Source organism: Balaenoptera acutorostrata, chromosome 13 (assembly GCF_949987535.1).
Source record: "Balaenoptera acutorostrata chromosome 13, mBalAcu1.1, whole genome shotgun sequence".
NCBI lineage: Eukaryota > Metazoa > Chordata > Mammalia > Artiodactyla > Balaenopteridae > Balaenoptera > Balaenoptera acutorostrata.
The window spans coordinates 16,821,262-16,833,944 of record NC_080076.1 but is presented as its reverse complement, the minus strand read 5'-3'; the positions used below and the strand labels follow the sequence as shown (position 1 = coordinate 16,833,944).

At 42.9% G+C, this 12,683-nt stretch overlaps 1 protein-coding gene across 2 annotated transcripts in view; it reads left to right on the top strand.

Moving 5' to 3' along the window:
- MALT1 (MALT1 paracaspase) overlaps positions 1–12,683 on the top strand; it is a 63,962-nt gene that overhangs the window by 11,644 nt on the left and 39,635 nt on the right. For both annotated transcript variants that reach the window (XM_057526835.1, XM_057526834.1), the window contains exon 3: positions 9,629–9,750. In XM_057526835.1, coding sequence (XP_057382818.1) covers positions 9,629–9,750 — 122 coding nt within the window. The remainder of the gene's footprint in view (positions 1–9,628; positions 9,751–12,683) is intronic.

Sequence of the window (12,683 nt, the reverse complement as noted above, 5' to 3'; positions counted from 1 at the left end):
TCTAAAACTTACTGTATTTACATACATTAGAATATAGAAATATAAGAATTTGAGAATAATTTTTATATTTCAATAAAGACATTGAGAATAAAAACTATTGTAATTATATTAAGAATGCAAGCTCTGATAGAATCAACTTAATCTGGGATTTTGCTCATTCAATCAACATTACTGTATTCTAATACTTCTGCTATTCCAGGCATTGTGCTTGGTACTATGAATTAAAACAATAGTTCTTGCATGTTCAAAATTCATCGTCTAGTAGGGGAGACAAACATGTAACTCATCACATCCAGTACAATCATAAAAACAAGTATGTATTAAATCTCCAGTTTTTCCTTTTCAATGTATTCCTGAATCTTGGTGAAAATACGAAGTAGGAATAATCTAACGTTTTCTCTCTTTTTTTTTTTTTGGTAGTGCAGTTTCATAAGAAGACATTAGTTCTTATTCCACAAAAAGCCTGATGACTTTTATCTGATTGTCGTTATAGAGAGCCCTGGTTTTGGATGACTAAGATGCTGTGAACCTCTGAACAAGTCTTTCAGGCCTAAATACAAGGAGAAGGGGAAACTTCAGATTTATTTTAGTCTGATTTTGTCATATTCCATCCCAGCTGTTTGTGGAATGACAGCCAGAGATGGCCATAGAAGATGGCTGTGGTACCGAGTTTCTTTGGATGCCTTTGTTTTGGTGGCTCAAAAGTAGCTGGGGAGGGTTCCCCCATCTCTACCTGGAACACCTGCCTTGATTAGGAGCCAACTTCAGTGGTCCCTCACTTAGCATGAGGTCTAAGCCAAGGGTAACTCACCCCCAAATTCTTGCGCTCCATGGGCTCTGACACCTAATATATTTTTCAAAAGGTTGTGGTTTACTCTCTTCTGCTTTCCCTCCGATTGGGCTTTTCCATAGCACATGGGTTGGCCAGCTTGCCTCTCAGACTGGTCTTGCCTGCACTTTGTTAGAGAAGTGGCTTATAATTTTTACGTGTGGATGGTGTCCATCTGCATTTTCCAGCTCTGACTCATTGTTTCCCTATTTTTATTCCTTTGGTCATTTCAGTGGGAATTGAAGAGGGGCGGGGTGTTAAATGAACTTGCTGAAATCGTTTTGAACCAGAAGTCTGTAATGATTTTTTTAGACCTTTATTTATTTTTTTATTTAAGGGTCAAAGACGCTGATCTCGAAGCAGCCAAAATTGGCATCTGTAACCTTGGCAAATACAGATAAACTGAGATGTGCTGTTCGAGATGTTTTTGTTTTGAGTGAAACCGTTTGAGCGCAGATGTATAAGCGCCATCAGTTAGAGTTTTGTTTAAGAGACACCATTTGCGCGCTGACTAGTAGCCTCTATCACCTAGAGTCCTGCACATCACGAGATCGGTTGCCAAGGAAGCCGTGCTCTGACCTGGAATCAGCTAAGCAGAGGCTAGACAGTGGGGCATGTTTAGAGAGAATTAACACGTTACACGTGGGTTTCATTAGATGGATCCCAAGGTTCTTTCTGCTCCAGTGTTGTGATGCTGCCATTTTATTTCATTCTCGTATAAAAGGAGCTTTGCTGTGCAGACATTTCAGAAGTGCCGGCAGAGTCATGTGATTTCACTGACATCTTTTCCATTTTTCCCCACCCCTTTCTCATATCAATTCATTTTTCTTCTTTAATTCCTCGTACTATACTCATTGTTATGTTTCTGATACCAATTTTTTATTACTTTCATTGTCTCTAAGACAAGAGCAAAGATAGTTGAATATTATTCTTTCGTTTCCAGGATACCTTTACTTCACATTTTATCTTCGCAATTCTGTGAAAGCCCAGAACAGTACTATTATGAACATATAAATTTTATTTTATTTTATTTTTATCTTTTTAACATCTTTATTGGAGTATAATTGCTTTACAATGGTGTGTTAGTTTCTGCTTTATAACAAAGTGAATCAGCTATACATATACATACATCCCCATATCTCCTCCCTCTTGCGTCTCCCTCCCACCCTCCCTATCCCACCCCTCTAGGTGGTCACAAAACACCGAGCTGATCTCCCTGTGCTATGTGGCTGCTTCCCACTAGCTATCTATTTTACATTTGGTAGTGTATATATGTCCATGCCACTCTCTCACTTCATCCCAGCTTACCCTTCCCCCTCCCTGTGTCCTCAAGTCCATTCTCTACGTCTGAGTCTTTATTCCTGTCCTGCCCCTAGGTTCTTCGTAAGCATTTTTTGGGGGTTTTTTTTTTTTTTTTTTAGCTTCCATATATATGTGTTAACATACGGTGTTTGTTTTTCTCTTTCTGACTTACTTCGCTGTGTATGACAGACTCTAGGTCCATCCACCTCACTACAAATAACTCAATTTCGTTTCTCTTTATGGCTGAGTAATATTCCATAGTATATCTGTGCCACATCTTCTTTATCCATTCATCTGTTAATGGACACTTAGGTTGCTTCCATGTCCTGTACATTTAAATTTTAAATATGAGCACACATTTATGTGGAAAAAGAGATTACCAGAAGTTATCATTTGGCCAGAATCACAGTTGGTTATTTACAAAAGTGGGATTAGAACCCAGGTCTACTGACCCTGACCTGAACTCAATGTCACTTCCATAATACTAGGAAGTTTCTGGATTGTTTGGGAGGCTTAGTTATGGATTATTACCTCAATTCTCTCTTTGACCCACAGACTTCAATTTTTTTCTTCTTGCCAAAGTAAAAAGTACTAAACTACTAGATCTTACTTATAAGGGACTCACCTTGTTCCATGAACAACAGAAATTCCTGAAAGCAAGATATTAAGAAGTGAAAAGAGGCAAAGATGGTATAAATGGGAATAAGATTAAAGAAGAAGAAAAGAGCTAGAAAGGGAGTGGTGGTGAGGGCTGGAAGGATGGGTTTCCACCCCAAGGTGTTAAAGGAAGTTGTCGATGATGTAGAAGGATGAGGGGTGTGATGTAGGAGACCAGGTTTAGCCACAGTAGATGCAAATGTAAATTGACCTGTAAGAGGAAAGTACACAACCAGTACAACTTCCCCCCCATTACACTGGTTTTGTAATGGGGGGAAGTTGTTAGAGGAAGAGGAATGGTATTTATTCTGGGACTCTCTGGGGTGCTTTTCAGTAGTAGTTTTGAAATGTTCAAAATAATGTTGAGGGAGAGTTTTAGCTGGAAGATGATAGAAAAAGTTTTTTGGTTCATGGCCTCTGAAAATAGATGCGCTGTAACGTACACAATAGATCTGTTCCTGGAAAAGCTGTGAATTACTTCGATAGTAACTGCATTGTAAGAGAGAACAACTCAAAGGGAACCTATGATGAATCCTTTTGTCAGGTCAAGAATCACCCTCGGGCTTCCCTGGTGGCGCAGTGGTTGAGAGTCCGCCTGCCAATGCAGGGGACACGGGTTCGAGCCCTGGTCTGGGAAGATCCCACATGCCGCGGAGCAACTGCGCCCATGAGCCACAACTACTGAGCCTGCGCGTCTGGAGCCTGTGCTCCACAACAAGAGAGGCCGCGAAAGTGAGAGGCCCGCGCACCGCGATGAAGAGTGGCCCCCACTTGCCGCAACTAGAGAAAGCCCTTGCACAGAAACGAAGACCCAACACAGCCACAAATAAATAAATAAATAAATAAATAAATAAACAACCCCCTCTAAAAAAAAAAAAAAAAAAAGAATCACCCTCATTTATCTGTTTAGTGATTCCAGCAGGGGTTTTAGTTTTATTGTGTAATATCTTGAGCCGGTTGCTCACACAGGTGTGCACGTGTTGAAAGCACAATCCTGATGTTCCATCAGACCCAGTCAGATTCTCTCCGGCTTACAGGAAATCAAGTAACCTCTTTGACTTCTTTGCAGATGTTATCTGAAAATAGGCTTGTTTGCCAGGAAGCTGTGCATTCACCCTTTAAAATAGAACTTTCGTCTGCCTTGGTACACCGTCCAGAGCTCTGTGCCATCTTCCTTCCTCACTTTCTTCAGCGCGTTCTGACTAGTGGGTGCTGCGCGAGGGTGGTTAGAGGTGACCGTGGTTCCCTGTCGCACACGAGACAGGGTGGGAAGAAATACGTGTGGTTAAAACATGGGAGGTGTTGTGACTTCTCTCTGTGCTACTCACCAGGGCAGGTTCCAAATCACAATGTGCCTTTCAGTTCTCAGTCTTTGAAGCAGTAAATAATAAAGACATGTCTTTGCTTACTTCTTGAAGACTTAGACTACTAAAATTGTTGGTACAGGACAGATATATCAACTGTGAGTTTGAATGTCTGTTAAAAATCATTTAGTCTTGTCTCCCACAAAGGAAGCTTTTAGAACATCCTGGTCACATGGGCGCCTTCCTCTGAAGTCATTCATTTCTTTGTAAGACCCTCTAGAGAGAAAGCCTTTCACTTTCCTTCATTCTCATCTTTTGTCTCTTTGTGTAATAGCAGAGAATCTTTGCCACAGTAAATTTTTAAGGACTGCCATGGCACAAGACACTGCACTCTACCTGACACCCTCCTTCCAGTGAGAGAGGCTCACTGTGGCAGAAGATGGGATTAGCATGGGCGATGCATTAGGAACCATCAGAAAATGATAACTATGTGACGTGATGGATGTGTTAATTAACTTGATTGTGACAAACATTTCACAAACGTATACCTATATTGAATCATCATGTTGTGCACCCGTAAATATATGCAGTTTTTATTTGTCACTTACACCTCAATAAAGGTGGAAGGAAAAAAAAAAATCACTGCGGGGTTTCCCTGGTGGCGCAGTGGTTAAGAATCTGCCTGCCAATGCAGGGGACACGGGTTCAAGCCCTGGTCTGGGAAGATCCCACATGCCGCGGAGCAACTAGGCCCGTGAGCCACAACTACTGAGCCTGCGCGTCTGGAGCCTGTGCTCCCCAACAAGAGAGGCCGCGATAGTGAGAGGCCCGCGCACCGTGATGAAGAGTGGCCCCCGCTCGCCGCAATTAGAGAAAGCCCTCGCACAGAAACGAAGACCCAAGACAGCCAAAAATAAATAAATAAATTAATTAAATTTAAAAAAAAATCACTGGGATAACCCAAGGCTTAAAAGGGTTTATTTATTTATTTATTTATTTATTTATTTATTTATTTATTTATTTATTTTTGGCTGTGTTGGGTCTTCGTTTCTGTGCGAGGGCTTTCTCTAATTGCGGCGAGCGGGGGCCACTCTTCATCACGGTGCGCGGGCCTCTCACTATCGCGGTCTCTCTTGTTGGGGAGCACAGGCTCCAGACGCGCAGGCTCAGTAGTTGTGGCTCACGGGCCCAGTTGCTCCGCGGCATGTGGGATCTTCCCAGACCAGGGCTCGAACCCGTGTCCCCTGCATTGGCAGGCAGATTCTCAACCACTGTGCCACCAGGGAAGCCCCCATAAGGATTTTAAAGCCCAAGAAAACTTAGCTTTGCATCCTGGTTCTGCCATTTTACAATGAGAAAAAAAAGGAATCTCAGAGAAGTTAATAATTTACAAAGGGTAATTTGGGTGACTTTGTGCAAATGACGTAAGTTCATTTTCCTCATTGTAACATAGATCTAGTTAATATCTAACTCACATGATTATTTTGAAAGTTAGAGATCAAAGTGCCGGGCATATGTAAAGCAGCCAGTAAATTGCCGTTATAGTAATTTTTGTTATTATTATACACATTCGTTCAACAAATATGTGTTGAACACCCACCGTTTCACATATGCCAGGCACTATTCTAGGCGTCTGGTAAACTGGTGGCTAAGACAAGAGCTTCTGTTTTAGTAGGGTGAGACAGATAATAAGAAACGGGACTTCGAGTGATTAGTGCAGTGAAACCCGCAAAGTGGGACGAGTATAATGCTGGGTGGGGAGAGGAGGAGGTAGCTCATGTTTCCTGGACCAGCTGGAGACCTGGATGATGAGAGAGTCTGTCATGAAACAGTGGGGGTTAGGGGGGAATCCAGCAGAGGACCAGGAGGTGGAAAGGCAGGAAAGAGTTTGTGTTGCGAAGGAAAGAGGCCCTCCGCGGCTGGAGCCTGGTGGGCAAGGACACGGTGGGCACGAGGGCCTCGTTGGCCATGTAAGGAGCTTGGGTTTTATTCTAAATCCAATGGGAGGTCAGTAAAGGGTTTTATCAGAGGAGTGATATGGATTAATTTATGTTTTAAAAAGACATTGGGCTGCTGGTTGGAAGTAAGGAAAGAAAGTTCGCAGGCTGTGACAATAGTTCAGTTCAGGAGGGGATGGCGGCTTGGATTAAGCTCATGGCATTGAAGATGGTGAGATGTGGAAAAGCTTAAGCGACAGGCCTCGCAGCTAAATTACACGTGGGGAAGGAGGACGTGAGCAGGAGGGGTTTGGGATGGCTGCTAAGTTTCCATCTTGAGTGACTGGATGCTTGGGGCTAGGCTGGGACCTGGTTTATCTTCCCTGAGATGGAGAAGACTGGGGGGGTCTCGCAGAGGAGGAGATTTTGTGTCAGGAGGGACTGGGGATGTTACATTTGAGATGGTTTTAAGACATCCACATTTTAAAGCCAATATACCACAACGCCTGTGTTTTTCAGATTTATACTTGTTCCCTTCTGTTGTTGTTGCAACTTTTTTTCCTCTCTTATCACAATTAAACTTTGAAAATCAGAATCTTTGTATCTTAAAGTTGTGATATAAGTCTCTCCTGGCAGATGAATGGTATATGAGGGCATTAAAATACAGTGCTGTGAATTTTCAGGCTTCAGTAAGAGTGTCATCCCATTTTCTGACTTCAACACGTACTTCCTGACCAACGTGGATTACAGAATTCAGAAAAACTGTTACTTCAGCCATCCTTTGGTCACTTGGCATCCACATAAAGGATGAATGGATATGAAAGCTTTTCCTTGGCAAGAATTTTAAATTCTTTTTTGAGAGGCTCTACTATATTTACTAAAGATTTTCCAGGGTTTCTCTAGACCTTCAAATGTAATAAGTATGCAATGAATATTTACTCATTTTGGATTTTGGTTTTATTTGGTATCTTTCCTGCATGGATTTCACATGCCTATTTTACCTTACGTACTATTTTTTCCCTAGAAAGTTTAGTACCTTTCAGGTATTAAGGTGGTTGTTATTTAGACTATCTCCTCTTCAGTGGTAATCTTGCGTTCCTTTGGATTGATGGGTTGTCGAAGAAAAAGATATGAGGTCATGTTCAGGATACATGAGGAACAAAATAAAAATAGGCATGGGAAATTAAGTTTTATAAGTTTTAATGATTCTTTCTCCTTTCTGAAAGCCAACTAACCCAGGTTTATGTATTAAAACCTCGGCAAACTGGGCTTCCCTGGTGGCGCAGTGGTTGGGAATCCGCCTGCCAATGCACAGGACACGGGTTCATGCCCCGGTCCGGGAAGATCCCACATGCCGTGGAGCGGCTGGGCCCATGGGCCACGGCTGCTGGGCCTGCGCGTCTGGAGCCTGTGCTCCGCAGCGGGAGGGGCCGCGACGGTGAGAGGCCCGTGCATCGCAATGGGGAGTGGCCCCCGCTCGCCGCAGCTGGAGAGAGCCCTCGCACAGAAACGAAGACCCAACACAGCCAAAATAAATAAATAAACTTATAAAAAAAAAAAAAAAAAAACCTTGGCAAACGTAAAATTTCCTAGCTTTGTTTCCTTTTGTGTCAGTTATCTGTTGCTGCATAACAAATTATCCCAAAACCAAAAATTTAAAAAACAGCATCTGTTCATTATCTCAGAGTTTCCTAGGCTAGGCATCCAGGAGGGGTGGAGCTGGGTGGTTTTATCTCAGGGTCTCTCATGAGGTGACAGTCCAGCTGTCGGCCAGGGCTGCGGCCATCTGAAGGTCTGAGTGGGGCTGGGAAATCCTCTTCTCACATGGTTCATGCACGCGGCTGTTGGCAGGAGGCCCAGATTGCTTTCCTTACCGCTTGGGCCTCTCTGCAGAGCTGCCCAAGCGTCCCCATGACATGGCAGCAGGCTTCCCCAGAGGGAGTGATTTTGAGAGAGGGAGGAGGGAGGGGGCTGGGATTCTGTTATTGACTCCAGGATCTTTTTTTTTTTTTTTTTTTTTTTTTTAGAAATTTCATGTAATGTCTGAAACATTTATATTAACATATTTTCCATACAAATAACCCAATGAAAGTTTAGTATTAGTTGTTTTGTTTTGTATTTATTTTTGGCTGTGTTGGGTCTTCGGTTCGTGCGAGGGCTTTCTCTAGTTGCGGCAAGTGGGGGCCACTCTTCATCGCGGTGCGCGGGCCTTTCACTATCGCGGCCCCTCCCGTTGCGGGGCACAGGCTCCAGACGCGCAGGCTCAGTAGTTGTGGCTCACGGGCCCAGGTGCTCCGTGGCATGTGGGATCTTCCCAGACCAGGGCTCGAACCCGTGTCCCCTGCATTAGCAGGCAGATTCTCAACCACTGCGCCACCAGGGAAGCCCTGACTCCAGGATCTTTGACAGGAAGCTCCTGTCAAAAGTTTTCCAAGTTTTGATGCTGGTAGTCATTTCTCAGATGAGAACTGTTTGCATCACGTGTATCAAATTTATATCCTGCTGTTCTGTTTCTGTACCTTTCTGCTTACAGAATAGTTTTATTTTAATGCTAAATCACAGCATTGACATTCATATGCCCTTTTTTTTAATATTTATTTATTTAGGCTGCGCCGGGTCTTTTTTTTTTTTTAATTTATTTGTTTTGTTTTTATTTTTGGCTGTGTTGGGTCTTCACTGCTGCGCACGGGCTTTCTCTAGTTGCGGCGAGAGGGGGCTACTCTTTGTTGCGGTGCGCAGGCTTCTCATTGTCATGGCTTTTCTTGTTGTGGAGCATGGGCTCTAGGCACACAGGCTTCAGCAGTTGTGGCACGTGGGCTCAGTAGTTGTGGCTCTCGGGCTCTAGAGCGCAGGCTCAGTAGTTGTGGCGCACGGGCTTAGTTGCTCCACGGCATGTGGGATCTTCCCCGACCAGGGCTCGAACCCGTGTCCCCTGCATTGGCAGGCAGATTCTTAACCACTGCGCCACCAGGGAAGCCCCATGCACCAGGTCTTAATTACCACATGCAGGCTCTTAGTTGTGGCAGGCAGGATCTAGTTCCCTGACCAGGGATCGAACCCGGGCCCCCTGCATTGGGAGCACAGAGTCTCACCCACTGGGTGAGAAGTCCCTCATATGTCTTTTGAAGACATTTAAGTGGTATTTAAACTCACACTTGTCTTACTAACAGCGCACCTAACTCAGTTGAAGTGCTGGCCGGATAAGCCTTTATGACTAAGTATTCCTAGAGCTGGCACAGAGAAAGCATCGTGACTGCTGTATGCAGACAGCTATGATAAGGCTCATCCTGATATCAGAGGTGTTAGAATGTGGAAAAAATGTTTCTCAGAATTGAAGAAATATGGCAAACAATTTTTTCCCCCAATCATGGGGAAGTACAGTAGATTAAAGTCTTCTGCAGGTGAGTTCCTTTCCTCCTGGTTTTACAGAGCCTGGAACTCACAAACTCATCATCTGATGGAGAAGGAGATGTGAATGGGTGATTTATAACCAGGATGAATATGCAGGTTATTTCCAAAATATTTCTTCTTTTGGTTTCGGAAACATAAACAAGGAAAACTCCTCTTCTCTGACTTTATATAACTTTTTTTTTTTTAAGGAATAAAGATCACTGTAAACCCAGAATCCAAGGCAGTCTTGGCGGGACAGTTTGTGAAGCTGTGTTGCCGGGCAACTGGGCATCCTTTTGTACAATATCAATGGTTCAAAATGAATAAAGAGGTAATTTTTTTAATGTCTTTTAATTCCTCTGTCATGAGAAGAGAGAAAGATGGAAAATTAATTAGCCTGTAGTCTTCAGTGTGTTTTTAGGAATTTTGTTAAAGGATATGATAGGTCCTTGTTAAAGGATCTGTGTTATTACTGAAGTGTTTATTCAGTAATCATTACTTTGGTAAGCAGTAATAAAATCAGTTCTCTATTCTGAAAATTGTGGAAAATCAGGAGTACTTGGGGCAACAATGTTAACAAACATGAAACATCACCAGTACATTCTAAAATATCTGTATAAAAGTCTTTACAACAGATTATGTTCCAGTCTAAATCTTTAAAAGATTTTCAAAGCAACCTGGAAGGCAATATTATTTTAAGCATTCCCCATAACTGTATTATATCAAAAGATTTAGGTTTTTATGGTAGATTCTGAAGTAAAATTCAGGTCGGTAGAAAGGGGCATTTATTCCTTTTGTGGAAGGATGGTATCCCCGTGCCACCCAAGAAATAATTTAAAATTGCATATTGGAATCCTCTTGTCTTAAACATTCTTTGATCCCTCTGCTGCTGGGGACGTCTCAGTGGTCTGGCCACGTCGTGTCCCACTCTGGTGGGCTTCTCTCTTCTCCCTCATTCATCTCCCCTCGCTCCCTTCCCTCCTAGATGGTACCTTGAAACTCCATTATTCTTTTTAGCCTGTTAGTCACATAACTAAACTTTCTTCCCAACTCAACATTAAGACTCCATTTGCAAATCTGAAACTAAGTTCAAGAGCTGTTCCGAGACGACAGTCTTCCCTTATGATGGGATCACCCTGTGCCTTAGAAGAAACGTGTGGATTTGTACACTTTTTAATTTCTGCCCCTCACACACAGGTGAGGTAAGGCAGATGTGAACTGCAGTAACAGGACTGCATTGGCACCAGATGGGCCTGTGTTGGCTCCTTGACTGTTAGTAGCGACTCGAATTCCTCTCGTCAGGGGTTGAGAGAACTTAATTGATGGCATAGTTTATGTGCCAAGGCTCTCGAGAGATGGTAACTAAAGTTATTTTCACCATATTTTCTCAATTGCCAAGTGGCCTTCATTTTAATAAACACCTTTTGAGGAAGAAATCATGGACAAAACTTACTCTGTTAAGTACATCATTTGTGAACTATGTCCTGACTTGAGAAGGGGAGGAATGTAGAGGGTGAGCGGTGCATCGTGGATTTGAAGAGTTGCGGTGGATTTTAAAGCCCTTACCAGTCGACAATCTGTGACAATCTGTGTTTGTCAAACCACACTTAGGTTCGTAGTCTATTTCAGGAGATACTCATTTAACGGCTACTTGTTGGACACCTGTTTTGTGCCAGGCCGGATTCTAAGTCCCGGATGGTGAAGCACCGACACACAGGGGCCCTGCCAGCTCCACTGGGGAAAGACTGAGCAAATAAGATAACTCTGTGAGTTAAGAGCTGTGAGAAAATAAACAGGGTGATAACAAAGGGAGAAGCCACTAAAGGTCTTAAGTAGGAGAAGCAACGTGATAGAATTTTTGTTTTTAAAACACCAACTTGCTGCTTGAAGGGAAGCAAGAGCAAAGCGAGAAGACCAGTTATCTAATGCCTGCACTGGACTAGAGATAACGGTAGTGTGGATTAGGACATGGCAGTGGAGATGGATCAAAGTGGGTAAGCCACTTTATTTTAGAGATAGAGTTCATCAAACCCGACAGATTAAAATGTGGAGCCTGAGGGAAAAGGAAGAGAGCTCAAGGATGACCCTAGATTTTCTACTTAAGCATCTGGGGACCTGTTATTTACTGAGGTGTTAAGAGACTGGGAGAGGAAGAGATGAAGGGCAAAAAAATCAAGAGTTTGGTTTTAGACATGTTAAGTTTGAAGTGCCTATTGGATGTCTAAATGCATCTAAGTCAGCTTGGATACCTCAGGAGACAACATTGAAAGTTTGTTGGGACTTCCCTGGCAGCCTAGTGGTTAGGACTCCACACTTCCACTGCAGGGGGCACAGGTTTGATCCCTGGTCAGGGAACTAAGATCCCTCATGCCGTGCAGCATGGCCAAAATAAATAAATACATAGATAAATGTGTGTAAAAAAAAAAAGAAAAAGAAGAAAGTTTGTGTAGTGGAGGAGGAACCAGTAGAGAGACTAAGAAGAATTTGCAAGAGAGATAAGAGGAAAACCAGGAGAGAATGGTATGAAGCCCTTGGGAAAGTATTTCAAGAAGAAAGGGGTGGTCAGCATTTTCAGTGCTGCTGAGAGGTATGTGGGTCAAGGTGGGGGGGTATACTTGGGATTTTTTTGTTTAAGATATAAAGGTACTAGAGTATGTTTTCGGGAGTGATACAATAAAAGAGAGAAATAAATGCTAAAGCAGAGAGAAAACTGCAGGAGCAAAGTCAGAGAGGATGAGGGGATTGTTGGAGAGGAAAAAACCTTTCTGCCACCCTCTCCTGCTCAGTCCCTGGGGGCCTGTGAATTAACTGGCAAAATACAGATTAACAAGAGAAGTTTATTCATATGGGAAATTACAAAAGAAGTAGCCCTGTGATTGGTTACAATTAGAGGAAAAGGGAGGAAGGAGAAAAAGCCTCCCTGGGAAGAACAAATGGGTTTCTTTAGGAAATATATACAAAGGGGTTTCTAGGAGAATAAACAGGAGATGAGAAAGTTTGTGGTAATATTTATTCATGCAAGTGCAAGTGGTCTTTCCATCTTCTTCATGGCTATATAAAACTTCCCTGGAGAGGGGATTTATGGTAGGTTTCCTCTTGGTCTCCTTCCTAGGAAGAAAAGCTACCCTGAAGAGGGAATTTATGGCAGCCTCATTTCCCAGAAGTTTCTGCTTTTAGTTAGATGAGGAAAGCTCTGATAAGGCTTCTTTCTGCGTCTGTTGAATCCTAAACATCTTCAGCTTGAACTAATTTGCATACCAGCTT